The sequence below is a fragment of the Pipistrellus kuhlii genome, unplaced genomic scaffold (genome assembly GCF_014108245.1).
Source record: "Pipistrellus kuhlii isolate mPipKuh1 unplaced genomic scaffold, mPipKuh1.p scaffold_m20_p_15, whole genome shotgun sequence".
NCBI classification, from domain to species: domain Eukaryota; kingdom Metazoa; phylum Chordata; class Mammalia; order Chiroptera; family Vespertilionidae; genus Pipistrellus; species Pipistrellus kuhlii.
The window spans coordinates 27466982-27493984 of NW_023425460.1; the positions used below are offsets into that span (position 1 = coordinate 27466982).

The following is a 27003-nucleotide window of genomic DNA, read 5'->3' on the forward strand; positions in this document are numbered from 1 at the left end:
TCTCCAGGAATTCTATGATGAATGGCCAGTCAAGCTTGGAGAAGTCGAGCCTTATAAAGGTCCAAAGACACCAGATGGCAGAGTAAGTGCCAACTTCCTTGGTGATATCCATACATGGTGCAAGGTGCTAAAACCAGAGGCAGCCACGCATAGTGGAAAGAGCATGAGTCCCAGAAGGCCTGGGTTCTAATCCTGTAACTTTCTGTGGGACCTCGGAGTAATAGAAAGAGTACTACACAAGGAGTTTGAGGTTCCAGCCCCAGCTCTGGCCCCACGCCAGCTGGGTGGCCCGGGGCTTAACTCATTGCTTAACTTCTCAGTTTCCTTTTCCATAAGCCAAGGCTTGGGACCACCGGTTCTCCACAGGGAGAGACACACCAGAGCTACTTGCACAGCTTTTGAAACTCACTGTTCCCAGGTCCTTCTTCTGACATTGAATCTCTAGGGAAGGGTTGGATTAGTTTTATTCCCCACCCTCAACTGCAAGCTTCAAAGGGCAGGAACTGTGGTTTGCCACTGTATCCCCAGCACACAGGAAAGGCATGGTGATGGGTCACAACGTGTCCAGGCCTCAGGTTCTTCTCTGTCCAAAGAACTAGTGAGCTAGTCCTCAACATAGCCACCGAATCCTGTTTCTAAGGCAGATGTCCAGATGAGCCAGTGCCGGAGCTGGTGAGTGCTCACCACCAGCTGGGAAGGACAAACATTGTCTCAGGTTGAGAAATGACAGGATTTGTTCCAATGAAGTAATCAGTCAGATCTTTCTGGACAATAGAAGAGGTTAGTTAAAGGAAAAACAAGTTTCCCCTAAAAATTGTTGGAGTAAATTCAACTTTGTAATTTTCATTAAATAGGATTGCTCATGTAGATAATAGGCCAATGATGTTTCTAGTTTTATTACAAGCTTGTCATCAGGACACCAGCAGTTTGTGATTTTATGTTATGCCAAGAAACGTGGTTGGGAAATAAGGTATTATTCATGTAAGTTCATCAATGAAAAGCACCTATTGGGAAATAAGATTTTTCTCATAATCTCTATCTCTCCTCTTAGGAAATCATCTTTTATAAAATCATTGACTACATTTTGCACGGGAAGGAAGAGATCAAAGTGATTCCGTGAGTATTATCACAATGCAGCTGTAGGAGTTGCCATTTTATTTTGGTACACAGTGCACTTCTCAGTGTAACAGTGATTTTCTTTCTTCCGATCTTCCTCAAGGACACCTCCCGCAGACCACTGGACTCTCGTTAGTGGATTGCCAACATATGTCGCTGAAAATGGATTTGTAAGCTACTGAACAAAATTAAATAATGTTGGATGGAACTCTTATTAACTAAGGGTTGCAAACAAATCTGAAAGCCAGAATATAGCAGGGAAAGGTGAGGTGGCCACTTCCTTTGGCACAGGACATCGGCAAGAGCAACCTTGGCAGTTGAATGTAGGTTAACTAGAGACTCCCAAACTCTAAGAGAAAATATTTTTTTCAGCAGGAGAAAAACTGATCCATTCCCCAGCCTTTTTTTTTTTTTTTTTTTTTTTCCATGTATGTTTTTTCATATTTACCTTGTCACAAAAGGATTTAAGTTTCAACAACCAAATAAAGCAATATAACACAAAATAGAAATAGGTGAAAAAGAAAAAACAAAACAAAAAAAAAAAACAAGGACAGGATGTAAATTAGAGCCAGAACTAAAGATAATAACGATTTGCTGAACAATGTCCTCCAGATTAATAAAATTAGGCTGCACATTTGCTCTTAGCTTTCCAGTTAAATAGGAAAAGTGATCAAGTACAGAATTTACAGTGTTCCTATGATAGAATCAGGTTGTTTAGAAGAAAACACATTATATTCTGATACAAAGACTAGAAAAACATGTTTTCCTTGCTGTCCCCATGAATACCATGCTTTTGATGCTTTCAACTTTTCTTTATGTTTGCATTTTTTCTTTCTTCCCCCTTCAGATCCAAGTTCCTAAAATATATGTGCAGCATTTATTTGCATATTTGTTTTTTCTTTAGTGTTGTCCTTGTACTTTTTGCAGTGTTCATTCATCTAGTTGCTTTGAATTTGGAAGAAGACTCATTAGAGGCTGGGAGAGTAGGAAGGTGCAGAGATGGTAATAAATGTCACCCAGTGACTTAATTAGCAAAGAGAAGCTAACGTCTATGTGTTGTTAGCAAATCTGGCGTGGCCAAGGTCCAGTGCCAATAATTTGCTTGTGAGCTATCAAGACCTATGGAAGAAATACTCACCCTGGTGTGTTCTTTCTTGTTCTGGGTTTAATGGCTTCGCCACATGATGTTTCAGGACTTCCATCTCCTCTTGCTTTACAGATATGCAATATGCTGAATGCCCCCGCAGATGAATACTTCACATTCCAGGTAACCTTGCCCTCTTCCAGGCCACACTTCTCAGTGCTGAGGAGGAAGGGAGCAGCCCTGCCCCTCACCCCCACCCATTTCTCTCCTCTTCAGAGTCAGCTCTAGACTCAGAGAAAAACAAAACAAAACAAAACAAACAAACAAAACACACCAACAATTCTGAAGCATTTGGAAAATATCTTTAAATACTAAATTATATGGTCCAGGCTATAAGTGCTTTTGGAATTCTGAAAAAGAAAAAAAAGTTAGAGAAGGCTTCATGTGAGAGGTGAGGCTTACCTGGGGCCTCAAAGAATGACCAATAAGCTAACAGGAAGCTGAAGAATGAATATCGTGATGCTGTGTGCTTGACTACCATGCTTTGCTGCATACTGTGTAGGTGCCACATCATGGTTCCATGATTCTCAGACTTCAGAGGGCATAAGAAGTATCCAATAATTTACTCAAGATGCATGTTCAGAGATTATGAAACAAGCTAAAAAAAAAAAGTGCATATGGCCCTGAGGCCACACTTTGAAAAACACTCCTAAATGTCTAGGTCTGCATCCACCACTAGGTTGTGGTCATCTTGAGGTGAGGGCCTGTGAGATATTCATTTTTATATCCAGCAACTAGGTCCTGACACATCATAGGGGCTTGACAGACAGAACTACATCACAGTAAAAAAGATTAGCTTGATATATCAGTCTGGAAAACAGAAACCATACTAAGTATTTCATCAGAAATAATTTAATATAAAGGATTAATTAAACGGGTGTTGGAGGACAGAAAAAGTGAAACATGGAACAAAGAGATAAGTGCCTCTCATCCCTAGGGCTGGGGAGACAAAGACAGGAGGATAGACACTTGGTTCTAGTACACTTAATTGAATGCACCAGAATACTCTTATGGCCATATAATCCTAGACATGTTCTGATACGACACAGGAAATGTGCATCTGACACCCAAAGATTATTTTTTTCTTTAAATTAAAAATAACCTCAGTGGGAAGTGATGGGGTAGTAGCTATTGTGGTGCTGGTTTTAGTTCTGTATCTCTTTTCTAGTGGAGGTTGCACACATCTACTCATGTGATAAGTTTGCATAAAGCCACACACACATGCACACGCACAAATAAATACATATAAATCTGGTGAAATTTGAATAAGCTTCACAGATTGTGCCCAGGTCTATTTCCTGGTTTTGATACTGTATTATAAATAACACAAGATGATCCATTGAGAAAACTGGGTCAACGATACCTGGGACATCTCTGTACATTTTGCAACATCCTGTAATCTATAATTATTTCAAAATTAAAAATTAAAAAATAATTTGAGTGCCTTTATTGTTTTTAGAAAGGACCTGTAGATGACACTGGCTGGGTCATTAAAAATGTCTTGTCCCTGCCTATTGTCAACAAGAAAGAAGACATTGTGGGAGTAGCTACATTTTACAACAGGAAGGATGGAAAACCTTTTGATGAATATGATGAACACATTACTGAGGTAAGTGTAATTATAAAATAATGAAGATAAATGAAATTCATGAAACAATAGAGGGTGCATAATTATTTGTTATTCTGGAATGTTATTTAAAAAATATATTTTATTGATTTTTACAGAGAGAAAGGGAGAGAGAGAGACAGTTAGAAACATTGATCAGCTGGGGATGTGCCCGCAACCAAGGTACATGCCCCTGACCAGAATCGAACCTGGGACTTTTCAGTCCACAGGCAGACACTCTATCCATTGGGCCAAACCAGTTAGGGCTGCAATGCTATTTTTGAAGGGCAATTAAACATGAGTCACACATGGTTGCAGTCAATGTATCATTGTATCATTTCTCTTTCCTGACTTCTGTAAACTGCAACATTTTTTCACAAAAGTATGAACTTTGGCTTAATCAAAAGTCTTTACAATACTAGGAAGCTGGGAAAGAAGGTTTCTGTCTCCTTTCTCCCCAACTCCCTTCTATTCACTTTTATTCTTGCTCTTACCCCCAGCTCTCTCTCTGACTTTCAAGTCATGCTTATTCTACTGGATTTTTGTAATTTTCTCTCCTCTCATAAACTATTCAGGGTGCACAGTGCACTTCAGAAATAAGGGCTTTGTCAACTTTATTGTCTGGGGCATTGTTAATACATTTTGTTCTTAGATTAAAAGGGAGATTGATAAGGAAGCATGTGGTTTGGTGCCTTCAAATCAATTTTCCTTTCATTTTAGAGAATTGAATCTTATTTTATATATTTCAGACTCTCACACAATTTCTTGGATGGTCTCTTTTAAATACTGATACCTATGAGAAAATGAATAAGCTAGAAAACAGAAAGGAGATAGCTCAGGAAATGCTCATGAACCAGACCAAAGCCACTTCTGATGAAATTGAGTCTATTTTGGTAAGTGGGGAATTCGGGCCTGTGGAATTAGGTGGTATCTAACCTGGGCTTCTGGAATTCACCTAATTACCCAGAGGTCTGACTAATGAGAATAGGTTTAATTCTGTGCTAAGGAGGGGAGGTAAAGAAGGCGGGACTAAAGGGGGGAGGGGCTGGTGGCTCAGTGTACCTAGACCCTGACTGGATTTTCAGGCTGCTTGGTTGGAATAGCACTTTGTTAAGAATAGTGTCTGGGCCTGTAGGAGCTCAAGTAGTGATACTTGGATTCAAGTGTGTTAGCAGGGGGGGAAAATATTTTCAGGAAGAGAAATATACCGGTCAGCTATTGCCATGTAATGCAGCATAACAACCATAACATCTCAGTGGTATCCACCAATAAATATCTAATTCTTACTCATGCATTTATGGGTTGACCTGGTTTCAGTTGGGCTTTGCACCAAGCTGTGCATTTGGTTTGTTCTATGTGTTTCTCTCATGTTTCTTGATCAGGTGCTCCATAATAGGTGTTCTTCTCATGAACATGACAGAGCAACAGAGCAAACCCACTGTGCAAGCACATTTCAAGTCTTTACTCATATCACATTCACTTAAATTCTCATTGACCAAACATAACTACAGCCAACATCATGGATGGTGGGAGAGAAAGTAGATATTTGCTAAGAGTGTTCTAATTACCACCAAATGAAGGGATATATCACTTCTGTTCCTTTTATTCACCCAGTTTTTAGAGTGTGTGTATGGGTATAGTTTTGCTGGGTGGTTTTTAGTTGTGTGTTTTTTGTTGTTGTTTAATTGGTTAGTTTTGCTGGGAGATTTGAGAATTCAGAGAATTTGACTTGAGAATTTGAGATGCTGAAGATGAGAAGGTCTGAGAAGAAAAAAGGGAAATTGCTAAAAACAAACAAAACAACAAAAACTATAAGCCACATATTCTTTCTTACCCACATACCAAAAAAAAAAAAAAAAAAAAAAAAGTCTATCTATCTATCTTTCTATCTTCTCCCTCTCTCCTTACTCAGACAGCTTATGTTACTTTTGGGGAGAATAGAGACATTAATTAGATTATTTCTTGGAGAAAACTCTTCATAATCAGATGCATTAGATTGTGGGTTTTTGTTTTTTGTTTTTGTTTTTTTTTATCCAGAATGTATCTTTGTCATGAAACTTATTACAGCATATTTAAAGTATATATATTTTTTAAATAAATTTTTACTGTTCATATTATTACAAATGTTCCTCTCCCCCCCCCCCCATTGCTCTCCTCCACCAGGTTCCCACCCCACTCTCTGCCCTTTCCCCACCCCCCATTGTCCTCATCCATAGGTGCACAGTTTATGTTCAGTCTCTTCCCTCATCCCCCTCTCCCCTTTTCCCCAAGAATCGTCAGTTCACTCCCCTTCCATACCTCTGAATCTATTATATTCTACAGCTAATATTGTTCATCAGATTTTTTTTTTAATTTCCTTGGTTTTTAGATTCACTTGTTGATAGTTACGTATTTGTTGTTCATGATAAAAATTAAAGTATATTTTAACTGATTTTGAGAGCAGAGGAATCAGATAGAAATCTCCTTTATAGGAATTTCACATCTCAATTGCTTTTACATTTTAGAAATTTAAAGAGAAGTTAAGTATAGATTTAATTGAAGACTGTGAAGAAAAACAACTTGTCACAATTTTGGTAAGTGTTTTACTTCTAACCTTAATGCCTTTTAAATAAAATATATTATGACATGCTTTCTCATTTTTCAAATAAATGTTGAGTTTTTCTTCCCTGACAACTTTTAAAGCTAAAAAGAAATTATATTTCTTCTAAAGAGTCATCTTCTAGCTTCCTGATTTCCTTTCCTTTGTCCCCTACAGTCTGATCCACACAGATAACTTAGAATCACAGCTAAATGAGACCATGGCATAAGGAACTTGAGGCACAGAATCTAGAGTATTTATTGGTCTGATGTATTTTAATAGCTTTGGATCTCACCATGGCCACCCTAGAAGACATGATGGGATCACAGAACATATGAACCTTCTAGGAACCAGATAGCAGACATAATTGTCATTACCATCACTAACTTCTCTTTTGGAGCCTGGAGGAACTCAGTTCTTTTTCATTGTCATTAGGCCATCTCTATTATTTCTGGTTGAAATTAATTCCTTTTCCAATTAATTCATCCTGTATTTTTTTTTTGCATCCTATTAAACACACCCAAACTCATTTTTCATAATTTACAGTTAGATTCATCCAATAATTTTTTAATTCCACAGTTAATCTTTTTTAGTTCTAGTACATTTAGCTTTTTTTTTTTTTAAAGATTCCAACTCTTTGTTAAATTTTTTCATCATTTTATCTACAATACTTTGTATATTTTCCCCTCTATTTTCTTGAATTTATTGACCATATTTATTTTTAAATTTCTATTTCAATACTTGAATCACATATAGGTCTGATTCTACTGTCTAATTTTGCTCTTGGGTTTTAGTCATTTAATTATTTTAAAGTATGCTTCATAGTTCTTTTTCATTGAAAATTGGACATAGTGGATGAAAACTTGTAGGGCCTTTGGGTGGCATTATTGTTCCGCAGAACTAGATTTTCTTCTGACAGGTAAATACAGTTGATTTTTAGATTTTGTTATGGATGATTTATTTCAGTTTTGCCCTTACTATGAGGGTAGAGACCTTATTTCTTGAGTATGGCCCTTCTGGGATCCCATCTGAAAGCTAAGCCCCCTAGGCCTGGAACTTTAAAAAATCTATACTAATAAAAAGGTAATATGCTAATTAGACTGGGAGACTTTCAAGACATCCTTCCGGACAAAGCCATGGTGGTGGGCCAAGACAGAGGGGGTTAGGGGTGATTAGGCTGGCAGGGAGGGGCAGGTGGGGGCAAGCAGGCCAGCAGGGGGGCAGGGAGGCAAGCAGGCTGGCAGGTGGGGGAGCAGGTAGGGGCAATAAGGCGGCAGGGGGGGGTCATTTGGGGTTGATCAGACCAGCATGCAGGGTGGTTAGGGGCGATCAGGCAGGCAGGTGAGCAGTTAGGAGCAATCAGTCCCAAATTGTGAGAGGGATGTCTGATTACCCACGGGGATGGGGCCTAAACTGGCAGTTGGACATCCCCCAAAGGGGTCCCAGATTGGAGAGGGTGCAGGCCAGGTTGAGAGACACCCCTCCCCCATGCTTGAATTTTGTCAACTGGGCATTAGTTTGAATATAATTTGATTGAAATTGAAATGTATCATATCTATTTCCTAACTAACTACCTCATCCTGTTTTCCTCTGTCCTTCTGAAATCTGTGATATGTGTTCTGCTTCTAAACTGAGACATACTGACTACTTCACCTTTCCCCATATCATCTTTTATAAGGTGTGTCTTCCTGTCCTCTGCCACCACAGAACCAGTGGCATTTGACCCCTGTTTGAGGGTTCCATTCCCACCCTACATAATTTTGTGTCACCTGACGATCCCATTCTTCTTGCTTTCACTTCTAAACACTTTCTTTCACACTTGGCCTAGAAGAGAACCCTTCCTTCTCCTTGCCTGCCCTCAGCAACATGCATCTTCTAGTAAAACAAAATTTTGATTGACATCATGACACTTCAGAAATTCTCCAGTTGTCTATTTAGAGGAGGGAGGATCTTATATTGGAGAAGCAATAAAATGGAGCTAGTAGCTTTACCAAGACACACCCTATTTTAATGGAAATCTGCTCTAAGTTTGGCCCAAATCTTTGCTGCATAAAACTTAGGGACTCAAGAAACAAATAAGTATTTCAGAGGAATTCTTCAAAATGATCTTGCATAATTTCTTGGTTACATAATTATTCATATATCTGTCCTCACCATGATTCTTTCTCCAGGTGTGCATTTTAATTCTAGGTTCAGGGAAGGCCAGGTCTATATTGTAGGTGTAGCAGCAGGTGCATGTCACTGTGCTGGGAAGGACTGAGGCAGCTGTGCACTGACTCAGACAAAGGAAGTGAGGGAAGTCCTCCTCCCACCTTTGTCTTGCTTCCAGAACATTTTAGATCACCTATAGATAGGCCATCTGGAGAGAAGGCCCCAGAGAAGTACCTCACCCATTCATCCTTTGTTCAGTTTTCCCCCCATTCATTCAGTAATCTCTGAGATGCACTATATATAATACAAAGAGCTCTGTAAGGTCCTAAGAGATAGATAGTATGGTCTGGTTCTTATCTGGTTCAAGAAGCCCCCTCTTTAATAGAGAGACCAAAATATAAGCAATGACACTGACACTGCCCTGTGTGGACAAGCTCACAGAGTGGAAGTACCAAGGGCCCTCAGAAGCCAAGGGCTTGATTCTACTCGCAGAAGGTGGTAGAATAGGAGATGACAGCCATGGCCCTGAGGTGTGAAGAGAAAGCAGTTGTGGGCTGGGCAGCGATTCATGATGGGAGCTTGGAGATGGCTGGGGATGAGAAGGGGAAGCAGGGCATGCAGACCAGGGCCTAGGACACAGGATAGCTTGCTATGTGAGGGAAAACAAAGACCGCTGTCTGTGGCCAGCGCCCCTGTGAGCAGAGGGGAGGAGCATCCCAGGAGCCCGGCAGGATGCACCTCAGCTGTTGATTCCTGCAAACAGCGGAACACCAGCCTTGGGGGCCAGGCTTCCTACGCCTCAGACCAACCAAAAGCCTTTATTTTCATAACCTCTCTGTATCACAGACATGTGCTTCAAAACCTGTGATTTCTGTACTCAAGTGTTACCTTACTGTTTCTTCTTTAACTGCACCTGGGAATCATAATTCTGAGAACCTACTTTGTTTCCTGCTAAAATACACATTTACATTTAAGTAGCACAGACCCTGAAATGCATGGAAAAACAATTTCACATTTTATCTTTACATAACACTCTGGGAACTGTACAGGAGCAACCACCTCCAGCACGGAGGCTATGTGGCACAGGGCACCTCTACCACTGCCCATAACTCTCTTCCCTTGCTCTGATTTTTTAAAATCCTCATCTGAGGATATGTTATTATTGATTTTCATAGAAGAGAGAGAGAGAGAGAGAGAGAGAGAGAGAGAGAGAGAGAGAGAGAGAGAGAGAGAGAGAGAGAGGGAGAATGATATGAGAATCACTGATAGGTTGTCTTGTTGTCTTTTGTATGTACCCCAACCAGGGTTCCAACCTGCAACCTAGGTATGTGTCCTGACCGGGAATCAAACCTACAATCTTTTGTTACATGGGATGACACTCCCACCAACCAGAATCATCTGGCTGGGCTCTTTTACTCTGGTTTTTATAAGCTGTACTACTGTTCTGCTCATGAGAACATGTGTCGGGGGCAACGGCATTTTTATTCATTACTTTTTTCGTAATGCTTAGAACACAGAAACCAACAAATGTTTGTTGAGTGAATAATAGATGAATAAATGAAAAAAGAAAAGCCTCTTTGGGCAAGGAATCTGGGAGGGTTTGGAGAGAGAGAGAAAGTGATGAGAATGAGTAGCAAAAGGTGTCAGGGGGTCCTGTGAGAAATGGAGAAAGGAGTTTTGAGGAGTGTTACTATGAGATGTGAATTGAATCCCCTCAAATTTTCTTTGACTCATATAAATAGAATTGCTTTTTAATCAAAAGTACTTTTTAATTAAAACAACAAAGATGAAAAGATTATTAGTATCCTTCCCATTTTACAAATGAGGACATTGAGGCTTGTTCCATTTGGGAGACATGCTAATCCAAACCCAGAACTGAACATTAGTCTCCTTGTCCAAGCCATTGCTTTGCAGGAAAAAGTCTCTGCCTAAAGTGATGGTCTGAGAGTGGCATTGATGAGGAGGGAAACCCAGGGAGAAAGAGGGGTAAGGGTGTTAGGGACGATCCCAGATCAGGGGCTAGAGGACCAGAAACTGTAATTTTACCTAAAATAACTGTGTTTTTTATTGAGAGAATGGACTTCAACACAGTGGTAAACTCAGTGGACCCAGTAGATGCCCACTGAACTGAATTGCTCCTCTGCATCAATCTGGTAGACCCTAACTCCTGCCTCCTGGCGCTTTCTCTCCTGCCAAATCAGCTAAATACCACTCCAGAATATCTCCTCTTTTAATTCCCCCCTCCTGCCCTCAGGCATTCAATTTCTCCCACAGTCCCAGGCCTTGAAGCTATGCTCTGTGCGTTTTCTAAGCTTTCACCGTTCCCTGGTCGGTATTCTATAACCATTTCAGTAAGTCAAGTTCTTTAAGGGTAAGATCCCTTTTTAAATTTCCCAAGCATGTCAATACTCTTGTGCCTCATTCATAATCCTATGCATAAGATATCTGCAAGTGTACCAATATACTACAGGGCCCTCATTCATTCATTTATTCATGCATTCACTCAATAAACATTTACCAAGTCCCTTCCTGGGACAGGCACTGCAGGTCTGGGACACCACACCAACAGGAGACACAATCCCACCTTGGTGCAGCTCACAGTCTCATGGGAAATGAGTATGTCAAGAAAATATGAAAGAATTGAATTAAGTAATAATTTACTGTTTCCTGAATATTTCTTGAAAAGGAAAAAAGAGAAGCTGGGTATCGAAGATGGGTGAAGCTGCTACAACCCAGCATTTCATTTTGCATCATAGAAAGAAAATAGTCACTTGGCATATGATTGGAATTGAATCCACCACTTAGAAAGTTTCTTGCTATAGCTGAGTCTCAGTTTCACCACCTGTAAACTGGGTGAAATTGTGCAGGTTTGTGGTGAGGATAACACATGCAAACTGCATCACCCAGCGCCAGGCACGTGAAGACTCAGCAAATTGCACATGGTGTCTTTTCATTGTCATTTGTTTCACACCCAATGTTGGATGTGTGAATGCAGTCTGACACAGTTTGTCCTTGTTTTAACAGAAAGAGGACTTGCCAGACCCGAAGGCAGTAGATCTGTGTGAATTCCACTTCAGTGACTTCCCCATCACAGAGCATGGGCTGATTAAGTGTGGACTACGACTATTTTTTGAAATAAATGTGGTGGAGAAATTCAAAGTACCGGTAGAGGTAGATGGTCTTTAATGTAAGGTACTGGGCGATTCTGGTGCTCTACTTCACTAAGGTTTCCTGTGGTTTAAAAGATTAACTTCAGTTTGAATTTTAAATTATTATTAACTTTGTAAATACATCAGCTTAACCTCTGTAAACAAGGCCAATCGATAAGATTGTCACAGACCTTCCAACCTTTGGCATTCTGTTCCAAAGTCTGAATGGTGTTATCTTCTGTGGGTGACAGGTTCTTACCAGATGGATGTACACCGTGAGAAAAGGGTACCGTTCTGTCACTTACCACAACTGGCGGCACGGATTCAATGTGGGGCAGACCATGTTCACCTTGCTGATGGTAGGTCCAGAGCGCTGTCAATCATCGTAAACCTGCACTTTCCCTGATGAGCATGGCGAGTGAGAACCGGAGGCAGTCCATCAGTCTGTATCAGTAGTTCTGGAACTCATGGCCACAATCCCATAAGCCCCAAACTCCCCTGTAGATGATGGACAATATGGGGATACCTGGGCACTTGGCTGGACTGTCACTCTTAAGAGAAACCTTAAACTTATTAAGGATAATCACTTACGTCCTTGAAGGAAATTTCAGTTATCTGGTCCACCTAGTTTTGTTTCTTTGTTTATTGTCTAAAGTTTTATATATGTCTCCTTTCTCCCACTTGACCCTGCCCCGCTCCCCTGCCAGCCATTTCCACCCCAGGCAAGCCCTCACCACCCCAGTGTCTGTGTCCATTGGTTATGCCAATATACATTCATACAAGTCCTTTGGTTGTTGTTGTTTTTAAATTTTTGTTTTAATTACAGTTAACATATAGTATCATATTAGTTTTAGGTGCACACATTACAACTAATATAGACATGTATATACCTCACAAAGTGATTACAATATTGACTATCTTCCCATGCTATAATTTATATCCCCATGACTGTTTTTATATCTGGCAATTTGTATGTTTTAATCCCTTTATTATTATTATTTTCACTCATCCACCCAATCCTTTCCCATCCTGCTGGGTTTTGTAATTGCCCAGAATTAGCTACAATACCCAACAAGAAATAAAACAACTTGTTCTAAAAACACAGAACTCTTTCTTCATTGCAGGCAGGCCTCACAGCTCATGCTATAGAGCTGTATTAATCCAAGTAACTATAAATATAAATATATTTTTTAGACAGGAAGACTAAAGAAATACTATACAGACCTCGAAGCTTTTGCCATGCTTGCTGCTGCTTTCTGCCATGACATTGACCACAGAGGCACCAATAATCTGTATCAGATGAAGTAAGTGAACACATGTGCAGTGTCAACAGGTACTTGTGACATTGGAGGCTGTCTAAGGGGAGAAGAAATGAAAATCACCTGATACCAGGTTTAGTTGTCATATCTTTAATCTCCTTTAATCTGGAATCATTCCTCAACCTTGTGTGTCTTTCAGGATGTTGATGTTTTTGAAGAGTCCAGGCCAGTTGTTTTGCAGAATATGCCTCTATTTGGCTTTGTCTGATTGTTTCCAGGTTACTAGATTCAGGGGAAACGTTTTGAGTAGGAATTCTACATAGACATTGTGTACTTCTCAGTGCCTTGCACCAAGAGACCTATGATATTAATTTGTCCCATTATCTGTTTATGAATAATGTCCAGCTGATCCCTTTATGCAAAGGTACATTTTCTCCTTTGTATTAATAAATGATCGGTGAGGTGTTACTTTGAGACTGGGTGAATATTTAGTTCTTCTGTAACCTTTTTTGACTGATGTTTTTAAACCCAAAGAAATTAAAGGTAATCACTCTTTTCCACTGGAATTGAGCTTTGTTCATCTTTGTAAAATCTCCAATGCTGACACAGAGTAGGCATTTGAATGTGAGTTAAAATTCTGATCCCTGTCCAGCCGGTGTGGCTCAGTGTTTGAGCATCAACCCATTAATCAAGAGGTCACCGATTCGAATCTCAGTCAGGTTGCATGCCAAGGTTGTGGGTTTGATCCTTAGGGGAGGTCATGCAGGAGATAGCTGGTCAATGTTTCTCTCACATTGATGTTTCTATCTATCTATTCCTCTCTCTTCCTCTCTAAAAATTCAATAAAAACATATTTTTAAAAATTCTGACCCCTAACTAGTATATTTGATTTACCAAACCTGTTCATGATCTCTCTCCCTAAAGTTCTATTCTTTCTCTACAAAGGCTGCCACCCATATTACTGCTCTTCCTTTCTTAAAATTATTTATTCCATATTTCCATCACAACATTTCCACATTATCAAAGTACACCTGTGACTTCAGCCTCTCTCTATCGTTTCTCTTTTCATTTTTTTATTTTTGATGTCACTTTCCCTTCCTCCAACAGGAAGAACTAAAGAAAGATAGAATACTGAAGACTGAGATCCCCACTTAAATAAAGCATGATCCAAATATTAGCAAATGGAAAATTTAAGTTTATCTCACTGTCTTGGAGGAGGAAAGAAGTGTTACTTGATAGTGATTTTCATTTTAGTTCCTATACATTCTTTTTCTTCCTCTTTCTTAAAAAATGCTTAATTTTTTAAATTTCCAGTTAATATTCACTATTATAACAGTTTCAGGTGTACAGCAAAGTGATTAGACACTTATATTACTTAGGAAGTGATCACTCTGATAAGTCTAGTACCTACCTGACACTATACATAGTTATTACAACACTAGTGGCCTGGTGCATGTACTCATGCACATTGAAAAAAAATTAATTAGAAGAAATATTTTAATATCGCTATTTGCCTTTTCTTTATAATAGAGGTGTCTATCAAATTCATGATTGACAATGACAGATTGAAACACGCATGTGTGATTGGCACCAGCAAGAGCTTTATATGTATCACGTATGCACAAGTCAACTTAGCCTTTTATATATAAAGACTGGGGGCTCAGTGCATGAATTTGTGCACCTTGAAAGAAACTGTGGGCTGAGAGGCTGTGGTGGGCACAGGGGCAGGTCTATGGCCTATCCTCCTGCCCAGCCCTTCCTGCTGAGGCCTTTGGTCCCCTGTCTGCCGGAAGCTCCACTCCCACTGATGCCATTCCCACATGAGGGCACTGGCCCTGTGCAGAGCGATTTGGGCCAGAACTGGCTGCCCCAATTGCCCCTCAGGAGCAAGGAGAGGTGGAGAAGCCTGCAGGGAACGGAACCAGCACTGGCCGACAGCTACGAGTGCGAGTGGGGCTGGCACCAGTAGTGGGTGCGAGCTGCGGCTCCGGCAGCAGGTACGAGCAGGTCGTCACCAGCAGCAGGTGAAAGAGGTGGCTGTGGGCCCCAATCACCCCTCAGGAGGGAGGTAGAGAAGCCTTGAGGGGCAATAGGGGCCAGCGCCGGGCACTAGCAGTGGGTGCAAGTGGCTCCAGCACTGACAGCGGGTATGAGTACCCAGGGGGACCACAGCACGTGGGAACAAAGAATTTTCAGTAACTACCAGACACTCGCCCTGATGACAGCTACTGGCCTTGGTCTGGTGCCTCCGCTCACTTGCTAGGTCTGGTGCCTCCGCTCACCATCCCAGGGCAGCTGATGCCCGCCATGTTCTGTGCACGCCCCCTGGTGGTCAGTGCACACCAGTGACCGGTTGTTCAGTTGTTTGGTTGTTCCACGGTTCAGTCTATTTGCATATTAAGGTTTTATGTATATAGATTATTGACCATATTCTCTGTGCTGTATTTATAAAAACACTCAATTCATATTGAACACTTTATCAATGAGCTACAGGCTTTATCAGGTTTGCTACATGCTCTGTAAGTCATATTCGACCACCATAAACTCCTGGGACAAAGATTTTAGATGAGGAAGAAGGACTAGACTTCTGAGTTTAAACAATTCAATCATTTTATGCATTCAATAAATTAGGATATTATTTTTTTTAATAAATTGTTTTACTAAATCTAAAACATCTTTTTCAATACGTAACTTTTGACCATTTCACAGGCAGTAGGGGAGAGAGAGGAAATGAAAAAACAAATCCTCAGATAGTAAAGATTCTATTATATATTGTATGGACATAAGCATAATCTTTAAATAGCTGACATCATGGCATATCCTTCTCCTTCTAGATCCACGTCTCCATTGGCAAAGCTTCACGGGTCTTCTATTTTGGAGAGGCACCATCTGGAGTACAGTAAGACTCTCCTCCAGGATGAGGTACAGGAGCCTCTCTCTAGGGCAGCTCACAAGCTCTGGGTCAAAACACTAACCCACAGAAAATGCTTGGAAAGAGATGGCCTTGAGGGGAGGAGGCTGACAGTGTTTACCTCATAAAAGTCAATGACAGAAATGGCTATATTGCAACAGTTTTTGAACAACCAAGTTGAAGTAGCTGGGATAGAGGACAAAAGAGCCATGGAACCTCACAGAGTCTCTGTGGGTGTGTTGAAAAAGAAGAAAAGGCTTCGAGGGGATGTGTAAATCAGCCACTGGTTTTCTTTTTCATTCCTGGGCACTCCCTGTAGGGTATGGTCTGTACTTTCCGAAAATCAAGCTTTCGTAGTGGAAGAGGCATGAAACTGGGATATAAGACAGAATCGGACAACTGCCATCAGAGTGGCACTGAGAGTTCCAGAGGGAACATCATCTTCAGGAGCGGGCGGGGCACAGGGGAGAACAGAGGTTGCATCAGGGACAGCTTTTTGCAGGAAGTGCCTTTGAACTTGGTATTGAATTCACTTTGATTTGCATGTATCAGTACTACTAGCATTCCATGGGAGATAATCAATCTTCTCTTTATCCATTTTATTTAAGGGTGCATAGGCTTGTGGAAAAGTTGTGGATATAATCTATTGTAGTTATACTTTCTTCTTCTTTTTTTTTTTTTATCAGTTGAGAAAGTTCCAAACCAAACAATTAAAAGGAGCTATTGATTAGACGTAGGGGAACACTTTCATCATGGCAGAGATCGTGTTAGAATTGCAGACGCTCATTAGGATGCACAAGCCCTTTCCCGGATGGAGCTTTTCTCAGTTTCCATAACAATCATTATTAAAGGCTCAGGGGAAGGAATACACAGAAATATGCCCCAAGTTTCGAGATAACACTATAGTCTTTTAGGTAATGAAAAGTCACGTGGAAAAACTTAAAAGGCAGAGTGACTGGGAAGAAAAGTGTTGTGTGGTGAAGTGCCTGGAGTGTTTTTAAAGCTGATACAACATCCAGACATGTTTTTAAGGCTGATGCAGCATCCAAAGTAGCTGCGTCAAAATCATTGATTTCACAGGGCAGGGTGGGTGGGCAGGTTGTTAAAAATAGATCCTGGCCCAGTGGATAGAGCGTCAGCCTGCGAGCCAAAGGGTCCTGGGTTTGCCTCCTCCCTGGCCAGGGCTCTGGTCAGGGTGCATGAGGAAAAAAAACCAACTGATATGTTTCTCTCACATGGATGTTTCCCTCCTCTCTCTTCCACTCTCTCTCTCTCAAAAAAAAAAAAAAAATCAATGGAAAAATATCCTCAAGTGAAGATTAACAAAACAAAACACACCAAAAAACAAGCAAACAAACAAAACAGATCGTGGGCTGCTTTTCATACTTACTGGCCGGGCTCTCTGGGGTGGGGACCCAGAAACCTGCATTTCACCATGAACTTCAATAGTTCTGATGCAGAGCCAGAACCTCTCCCTGCAGCAGCATTTATGTCACAAAAATGATAATATCTGTTCTATGAAGATTCAAAGGACTGAAAGTATAATAATTCAGAGAAATAAAAGTAAATGTTAATTATCCAATTTGTTATGAGTCTTCATTTTACTGGTTGAGACTATCTTATATTTTTGAGTAAGAATTTTCTAATTCCTAGTGATTATGTGATACCAAAGGCAGATCATGTAACATATATTTTTAATTTTGTTATTTAATTTTATTTACCAAAGGAAAATATGTTTAAAAACTACAGCCAAATATCTAAATGCTTACCATTTGGAAGGCTCCTCGTATCTCATAAGTTATTTTCTTTCTGGGTCTGGAGAGTTTATAATAGTTGTGGTTTTCCATCTTAAAACTTTTAATGCTATTTACTCTGCAGCCTGAACTGGTTTTGATGGCTATATAAAGGTTTATTATTCATTCTAAAAAGGAATATTGCATCTCCGTAATCTTTACCACCTTGGCGAGGTCCTGCCTACAATGCTATTCAATCTGCTAATTGCAGACTTTTAAGGCCTGTAAATAGAGTCGCTAGGCAATGCAATCACAGACCTTTTTATAAGCAGGCAAATTAAATGCTGGGGGGGAAAAGAAATTTTTAGCCATCCTATGTAGATAATGCGACTCTTTTATTAATTATTTTTGTATTAAAATGTTTACATTTAAAAATCTTTTATTTATTTTTTTAAATAAGGAAGATCCTTAGGATTTAATCTAGCAACTTTAGCATTTCATGGGCATGACTCAGACGTTTTTGTTTTGCATATTATAAGGCTTTGACCTAAAATGGCCTTATATCCCACTGGAGTGGGACTCACTGCTTTGAGAATTAGAACCATTTATATTCCAGACAGAAACCTAACCTTTAACTTAGGTGAATGGCTGGAAAAGCCTTGTTAGTCAGCTTTGTGAGAGCATACATTATAATATTATAGTGTACTGTAGAAATGACAGAAATGATTGCTCAGCATAAATAACAGAACCCTTTTGTAACTAAAGAATACTTTTTAACAAAAATACTCCTATTCATACCAATCCCATCTTATACAAGGAAGGCATGAGGAAACTAAATATCTTGTGTAGGTCACCAGTGAGTCCTGAACAGGTTGGCATTCTCCTCCAAAATGAAGACTAAAACTGCCTGTACTTTCTGTGGCTTCCCCTCACCTAGGGACCCTAATCAGAATGAATTAGAGCCACTTCTACCTATCTTGATGTTAAAATAATGAGTTCGTAATGGCAGAATTTATATTTTTATTGCCATTTTAATAGTAGAGGGAGAATAAAAATATAGTCTTTCTTTGAGTAAGTGGGCCCTTGCTCCAATGAAAGAATTTTTGCTTACTTAAAAAAATTTGCATGCATGAATATGTGTTTCATCCTTAATTTTTGTCCAAAATGATTTGGTGGAGCTTCCAAAAAATACATATAACATTAAAGAGGGCTAATGGAAAAATAAGAAAAATAAAACCAAGTACGGTAAAGGCTCAAAATGTTCCCAAAATGTGTACAGTGAGGTACAAACATGTATTAGACTTGGACCACAAATTTGATCAAGAGCTTTCCAGAAACTAATACAAAACAGAATCAGGATACTTTGCATGAGTCTATGTCCACAACTTAAAAAGAAACCATTTAGAAGCTTTTCTTATAAGGGCCTTAGCTGTGAAAGAATAAAAGAGAAAATATGAAAGAATATAGAATTAAGAAATGGTTTTTCAATTAGTAGACTTGTACAGTTTTTTTTAGATAAAAGTGAAAATGAAGGAGGAAAAAAATGATGAGTGAAATTTAGGTATATTGTGCTATCTATTAAAAAGGCGGTACTGAAAAGTTGAATGTACACCCTTTTTCCTTAATTATGCCAATTTTAAAAGCATGCCATGTTCATCTTTTTTAAAAATCCAATATTGATTTACTTTGTAGCATGAAAGACCTTTTGATAATTTATCAGCTTTCATACAGCTGTTTTATTATTTTGGATTGGAAAAAGGTATGACTTAAATGGGGTACAATAGGATTAGTCATATTTTTATATTTCTCTTTATATGTAGCTTTTCCTCTTATACAGACATTCTTAGCAAATAGTAACAGGTATCCAGGTTTACAAATATAAACAATATTCATTAAAATAATTGGTGCATAAAAATATTGATTTGTTTGGTCAATGGTTATAGATTATGCGCCCTGTACAATCTGACACTTGGTAGAGACAGGAAATTATAGACTAAGGGATTATTTATTTAAATTCATCAGCCTATTTTGCTTCCCTCTATACCCTCCCTCCCCCCCAATTTTGTTTTAATTTGGCTCTTCTTCCTAACTTTCTGTTCATTTTATTTTTAAAAATTACATATGTTCAAGATGTACAACATGTTTCAATATACATATACATAGTGACCTGATCACTACAACCAGCTATTTAACATATCCATTTCCTCACATATTTACCTTTTTGTGCAAGTGTGGTGAGAACTCCTGAGACCTATTCTCTTAGCAAATTTTCAGTATGCAGTAAAATGAAAATGTCTTCATGGGCTTTTCATATTAACTTGTCTAAAAGTTTAAGGCATTTCTACACATGCCCTCATTCCCTCCACCCCGCAAGTACAGCAATCAAGGATGAATTTAAGTGTCTCTGGAACTACAAAGGATATGTCACATTACATTTGGAACATAAAAATGTGTCTCAATGAACAAATAAAGACAGTAAGTGAGACACTGACATAAACATGCCATTGGGTCACCATCAGTCCAAAGGTCACCATGGTGCCAAAATCAGGGGCAGGAAGTGAGATTAAAATTGCAAATGCTCCCTTTGCTCTTTCTTCTTCCTGGCCAATCCAGGCCAGACTGAAAATGCCCTGATTCCAGATTTGGTTCAGAATATGGACTGGGATGCCCCAGGGGCTGCTGGGAACTGTGTCAAGAAAGGAACTGGTTTTGATCTAGACAGGTTTTCTTTTGTTTATTGTACTTTGTGTAGTGTTCAGCCATTTTTTTATTCTATCAATTCAAAAAGACTGTAGTTGCTACTATGAACTCATTATTTTAACAAAAAATATAACAGCTTTCCTTTCTACTACTTATAACTGCTGTGTAAAATACTATTTTTGGTCCTAGAATTTGTTTTATAAAAAGATGACTTAAGCAAAGGTTTATATAACATATAATATAAAAAACTTGAGTTCTTATTCATTTCTTGCTTTCTAGTATTTCAATCTCCTGGAATGACAGAGGCCACAGTTGGTCTTGGGTTTGCAAGTCTATTTTAACCTGAAGCTAGCCTCAAAACTTTATATAACCAGAATAATGATACGGCCTTTGTAGCAATTTATGGTTTTAAAATGCATTCTCAGTTATCTCATTGAGTTAACATTCCACAAATATTTATTGAGCATAGACTACTAGTAAGTGCTAGGCAGTTAGGCAGGGCAGCTGTTATTATCCCCATTTGAGAAAGCAAATACAGATGTTAAATGACGTGTCTAAGATTATACAACTACCAAGTGGTGGATATGGGAAGCGAACCTGGGCTCCTTGTTGAGAGGCAGTGTAATGCCATGCTGCACTGGTAGAGATTCCAGCTCTGCCATGTACTCACTGTTTAACAGTGAGCAAGTTACTTAACCTCTCTGTGCTGTGGTTTGTTGTAAGATTAAGAGTATTCATAAAGCATTTAGAACAGTGTCTAGTAAGGAGTAAGTATTATGTGAGTTGCTGTTATCATTATTATAACAAATTTACTGGTGTTTAGCCCAGGAAATTTGTTATAAAAAATGACTTAAGTGAAGGTTTATATAACATACTTAAGGCCCGGTGCATAAGGTTTATATAACAAAATTCATGCACGGGGAGGGTCCCTAGGCCTGGCCAGCAATCAGGGCCGACCTGAGGGGCAGGGCACTGGGGACCTGCTTCCACCCACTTTGGCCTGGTTCCACCATCCCGCCGCAGTCCCACTCTCGTCAGGGCCCATTGGGACTGGCAGCACCTCCACTGCCATCCGTTGCCAGTGACACATCGTTGCCAACACCTGCCATGTGCTGCGCTGCCCCCTGGTGGCCAGTGCACATCTAACTCCTGTGGGGACAATTTGCATATTAGCCTTTTATTATATTAACTTGTCTATAGAAAACTTGAGTTCTTTGTTCATTTCTTGCTTTCTAGTTTTTCAGTCTTCTAGAATAACAGAGAGCCATAGTTGGTCTGGGGTTTGCAAGTCTATTTTATGCTGCCTCTATCTCTATATAAGTTAATATACTATTTCCTCTTTTCTTTCCAATGGAACTTTTCCTATATTTCATGTCAGTCAATTTCATTTGGCAAAACCACTATACATCTGTCCTTTAGCCTGTATGCCTATAAAGGTCTATTTGGAATATCAGATCTTTTAAAAACCACTCCCAACTTTATACACTAGTTTTCCAGAACACTAAGAAAGGAAGTCCATCCATATGCGAAGAGATCATTAGTGGGAAATTTTTTGAAGAAAGATCTAGTTAAGTCTTTGTAAAATATTATTGTAAGGATACATTTTGAGAACAGCTTGGGAGGATTTCATTATTTTTTGTACACACACAAGTACTAGTGTAATTTACAGTTTCTAAAAGTTTTCCAACAGTTTTTGTAATCATTCTGAAATTACATAGTAGGCAATTCAACATGGATATCTAATAGTTAGATATCTACTAGATATTCTTTATTAAAGCTCTTTGATTAATACAAGCACATATTTAAATCTATTAGTATTGTTTAAATGGTCCTGGGAGAAAACACTTCTATTTACTCCAAAATCTCATATACTGATTACATGAACATTTGCTAATATATATTTTTATAGGTAAATTACTTACTCAAAGTAGAGAGGCTTTCTTAATACTAGATACAAAAATTGAAAGCAAAACAGTGGAAGACCTAGTTTTCTTCTCTGTGTAATAGAATAATCTTTATTTTAGGCATAGTTCTGTTTGTTTGTTGAATCGAAGACAAATTAATGATTGCACTTTATTGTGAATGTTCATTTTACAGAGTTTAAACATCTTCCAGAACCTAAATAAACGCCAGTTTGAAACAGTTATTCATTTGTTTGAAGTTGCAATAATAGCAACTGACCTGGCTTTATACTTCAAGTAAGTACAGGATTTCCTTATACCTGTGTGGTTCTGCCTTCCATAAATGGTCCTTTGCAATGAACTTGAAAGACATTTATTCATACACACATTTATTATTCTCTTTTTGGGTTATCTCCTTCAAGATGCATGACAGTGAATTTCTAGACATCTGGAAACATTTAAAAGCTAAACCCCTAATATTAAATATTATATATAGTTTATCTGAAGAAGGTTGAGTTGAGGAATACTCAGCAAGATTAGCGCATTGCCAGAAGGGTAATCCCACACAACCTCATAAGGTGACTTTTGTCCTGAATTCACCATGGGCCGGAGTCTGGGAGATGAACAATCTTGGTGATACTGATGCAAATTAATTGAACTCCCAGAATTCTGAGTTATATACAGCAGAGTGCCAACTTATTTGTTATAATAATAGTTACCAAGAACCAGATACTTCAAGCTTTTGCACATTTTCTTGTCAGTGAACCATAAAGCTGTTTGGTGAAAATGGATTAGAACAAAGTGAAAAAGTTATAGAACCCAAATATTTAATGACTTTAATGGGAAGTATCAAATTGTGCCTCTCTGATCCTTCTTAATTAAAAAATTATATTATTAATTTAATTTATTAGATAGTTCAAACATGAAGACAGATACTAAGAATAATATAGGTAACTCAGATTTAACAAATGCTAAGATTTTGCCACACCTGTCTTAGATCTTTTTTATTTTTAAAGAGAAAAAAGTGATAGAAATTAGGTATTTCCTCCCACACATACATTCCACCATAAAGACCCCTCCCTTTTCCCTCAAAAACATGATTATTCAGAGGCTGATATGTATTTGTCCTTTCCATTCATGTTTTTTATATGGTATTGTGAAGTAGATTTAAAAATTTCCCATAAATAGTATCATACTGTATATACCTTTCTGCAACTTGCTTTTTACATGCAACATTTTCTTTTTCTTTTTCTTTTTTTTAATATATTTTATTGACTTTGTACAGAGAGGAAGGGAGAGAAATAGAGAGTTAGAAACATCGATGAGAGAGAGTCATCGATCAGCTGCCTCTTGCACACCCCCTACTGGGGATATGCCCACAACCAAGGTACATGCCCTTGACTGGAATCGAACCCGGGACCCTTCAGTCCCCAAGCCGACGCTCTATCCATTGAGCCAAAACAGTCTCAGCGCAACATTTTCTTTTAAAGATTTGCCTCGGTGGTAAATAGAGATCTAGTTAATTTGTTTTAACTGTATATTCAACTGTATGCTTATACCATAATTAATTTAGCCATTTTCTATTCATGGACATATAGATTATTTCAAATTTTTCATAATTGCCCACAATACTACATTATAACTACAATATACATATAATAACTAAAAACTCTCCCTAGAAATGGAATTGCTGTAGGGTTTGTATATCTTCAATTTTACACCTCATTGTGCTCACAAAAGCTGACCCAACAGAGCTTACACAATAAGACAATTTAACTGAATAATACAATGTGCGTAGAGCTTGTCTCAGCTATAGTAGTGCAAATATGGCTATACTTTATGCAGGTATATGTTATAAAATGTAAATTCTTACCTGGGGGCCCACACCCACAGTCATTGGATGTGCTTCAGGAGATTTGAAAAAGTTCATGTTGAAGATATATTTTTAATCTCTGGCCTTGTATCTTTTTTTAGGAAGAGAACGATGTTTCAAAAAATTGTTGATGCCTGTGAAAAAATGGAAAGTGAAGAAGAGGCCATCAAATACATAACCATTGATCCAACCAAAAAAGAGATCATCATGTGAGTAGTCAGAATTTTATTCCTCTTTTGGCAAAAAATCACTTATTTTGTATTTCTTTCTGTATTAACAATTTTTGTTTCTTCCAAAGGGCAATGATGATGACTGCATGCGACTTGTCAGCTATAACCAAGCCCTGGGAGGTTCAAAGTCAGGTGAATAAAGTTATGTTCCCCTTTCTGTCACACTCTTAGGTCACATGTAAAAGTGAACATGAACATATCAGGAAATCTCAGACATTTATTCACACAAACATTTATTATTCTCCTTTTAGGTTATCAATAGAATTATCAAGTCATATTATAGCTATCACTTATATGACTGTATATTTTATAAGCCATTATCTTCCGTTACCCTGGACTTGTCCTCTCAAACAATCAGTTTATAATTTAAAAAGATGGAAAGAGGAACTTGAGAAGTTAAGACAAAGATAAAATGTTCCCTGTTGGGTAGGAAAAAAGGCAAATATGCTTTCACAAGTTCATAAATGTAAGAAAATAGGTTTTTTTGATCAGGTCCTAGAATAAGACAAGTAGAGGGAATATTAGAAAGAAATGCTTTCCTGAAAGTATTCTTTATCACTGAACAGGGAATAAAAAGTTTATGTACAGTTACTCAGAGATTGTGTGATAAATCAGCACGAGGATGAATCATTGGTGCTTTTCTTTCCTACAATCTCTTCTTCAGTGCCCAACCTCCCCCCTTTATAAAACTTATGTTTACTCCAATCTCCTTGTCCTATAACACTCATACTATTACTGTTATAGCACTTACCACACTGTTTACATGACTGCCTTCACTAGATTGTGAGCATCTTAAAGAAAAATGCCACATCTCATTCCTTGTGGCAAGCCTGGCTCATGCCAATGTAAGGCAGCTAGTGGGTGTTCAATAAATTTGATATTGGGTTTTTTAAAAGGATATAAATAAACCCTTAAGTATCTGCATGCTGTAATCAAGTAAAGCTGTATTCTAGCCTTTGTGTGCATATGTGAGAATGTGGTGAGCATCACACATGCAGATAGATGCTAATAGAATTAGGACAGAAGGACTTGGGAGATTTCAGAGCTTCAAGCATAATATAATGGAATTAAATATCTTCCCATCTCCCTTTTTTATTGTTGAGAGATGATAGCAATAGCAAATAGGAGGTAGGCAGTCCCAGAATAAGTCTGGAACACTGGTAAGAAGAGAAATTCTCCTTTCCCATTTCCATACCATCTGTAAATGACATCTTTTTAAAACCAAAGAGCATACGGTATGACAATATGCTCAGAGGTACCTCAAACAGTAACTATTATATAAACCCTGATTTAAATGTCATTCATACTAATACAATGCAGATTCTCTATTAATAAGTTGCTTTCATCAACCAAGTCTTTCTTATTTGCAGGTAGCACTTCTAGTTGCAAGTGAATTTTGGGAGCAAGGGGATCTGGAGAGAACGGTGCTGCAGCAACAACCTATTGTAAAGACCTTGACATAAAGACACACTACTTATTAAAAATTATCTATACGAATCAGTCTATTTTGTTTGCTGAACCTCAGAAAACTATTTTCAAAGGGTTTATTTTTCTTTCTAGCCTATGATGGACAGAAACAAAAAAGATGAACTGCCTAAACTTCAAGTTGGATTTATTGATTTTGTTTGCACTTTTGTATATAAGGTAAGTAAACAAATTATTTGGGTGAGAATTTTGCTTTCAAACTGTTAGCCAAATTCAAAAAGACCCCACAGGAAAAGCCATTAGTGGTGTCCTTTCTCCAACGTAGTTTGCGGTATTATCCTAATCTCTCATTCAGGAGTGAAAGGAGAAAGAACTCGGATGAGAGCAAATCGATTTAGGCAGGTAGGAAAGGCAGCCCTGCCTCCGTTCCCAAGGCACTGAGTTAAATTTGACCTAGCAGCTCTGAACACCGGAACATTTTCTTACAGCTCTTCTGCATATGGAAAGTACTGAATATTAACCATATAATTTAAGTAGTTTTTTACCTGAAATTCTCTGTAGGAGTTCTCCCGGTTTCACCAAGAAGTCACCCCCATGCTGAATGGCCTTCAGAATAACAGGATGGAGTGGAAATCCCTGGCTGATGAATACGATGCAAAGGTGAAGGTAATGGAAGAGGAGGTGAAAAAGCAGGAAGAAGGAAACATGATTGAAAAAGGTTAGATGGGATTTGATTTTCCTTCTTGCAAGTAGCCAGAAGTCACACGAGCATAAAAAGTAAACACAAATTTTAAACTTGCTTTATTGTACAGTCTGATAATTTTAAGATGTTAGTGGTTGTCAGGTTACCCCCCCCCCCGCCCCGCCCCAAACACACACACATACACACACACACACACACACACACACACACACACACACACACCTTACTTAGAATTCCAGATGGAATTGGCTGGTCCAGTTGAGCTAGGGGTGGGACTAGGCTTCCTCATCACTCTAGAAGTTGGTTCCTGAGGTACCTCTGCAGATACTGAGTTTTTAGAAATAACATGAAAACCATAAAATCAAAGGGATCAACAATTTTAGCCCCAACATTATGTATTTGCTGAGACTTTGAATCTTGCTGAACCTCTCTAAGCTTAATATTCTTCTCTATATAATGAGAAGGTTTTACAGATCTCCAGGTAGCTCTACATGTAAAGCAAAGCTGGCCAGCTGAAAGAGGTG

The 27003-nt window shown here is 38.7% G+C and overlaps 1 protein-coding gene across 4 annotated transcripts in view; it reads left to right on the top strand.

Moving 5' to 3' along the window:
* The window catches only part of PDE6C (phosphodiesterase 6C), a 37428-nt gene that overhangs the window by 8852 nt on the left and 1573 nt on the right, over positions 1 to 27003 (top strand). For 2 of the 4 annotated variants that reach the window (XM_036438575.2, XM_045581913.1), the window contains exons 5-21: positions 8 to 82; positions 1052 to 1116; positions 1220 to 1286; positions 2336 to 2383; positions 3720 to 3869; positions 4616 to 4759; positions 6371 to 6439; positions 11620 to 11766; positions 11996 to 12103; positions 12939 to 13048; positions 15838 to 15925; positions 22445 to 22545; positions 24223 to 24330; positions 24420 to 24483; positions 25722 to 25796; positions 25912 to 25995; positions 26338 to 26494. In XM_036438575.2, coding sequence (XP_036294468.1) covers positions 8 to 82; positions 1052 to 1116; positions 1220 to 1286; positions 2336 to 2383; positions 3720 to 3869; positions 4616 to 4759; positions 6371 to 6439; positions 11620 to 11766; positions 11996 to 12103; positions 12939 to 13048; positions 15838 to 15925; positions 22445 to 22545; positions 24223 to 24330; positions 24420 to 24483; positions 25722 to 25796; positions 25912 to 25995; positions 26338 to 26494 — 1660 coding nt within the window. The remainder of the gene's footprint in view (positions 1 to 7; positions 83 to 1051; positions 1117 to 1219; positions 1287 to 2335; positions 2384 to 3719; positions 3870 to 4615; positions 4760 to 6370; positions 6440 to 11619; positions 11767 to 11995; positions 12104 to 12938; positions 13049 to 15837; positions 15926 to 22444; positions 22546 to 24222; positions 24331 to 24419; positions 24484 to 25721; positions 25797 to 25911; positions 25996 to 26337; positions 26495 to 27003) is intronic. The other 2 variants (XM_036438576.2, XM_045581914.1) reach the window with 2 other exon arrangements.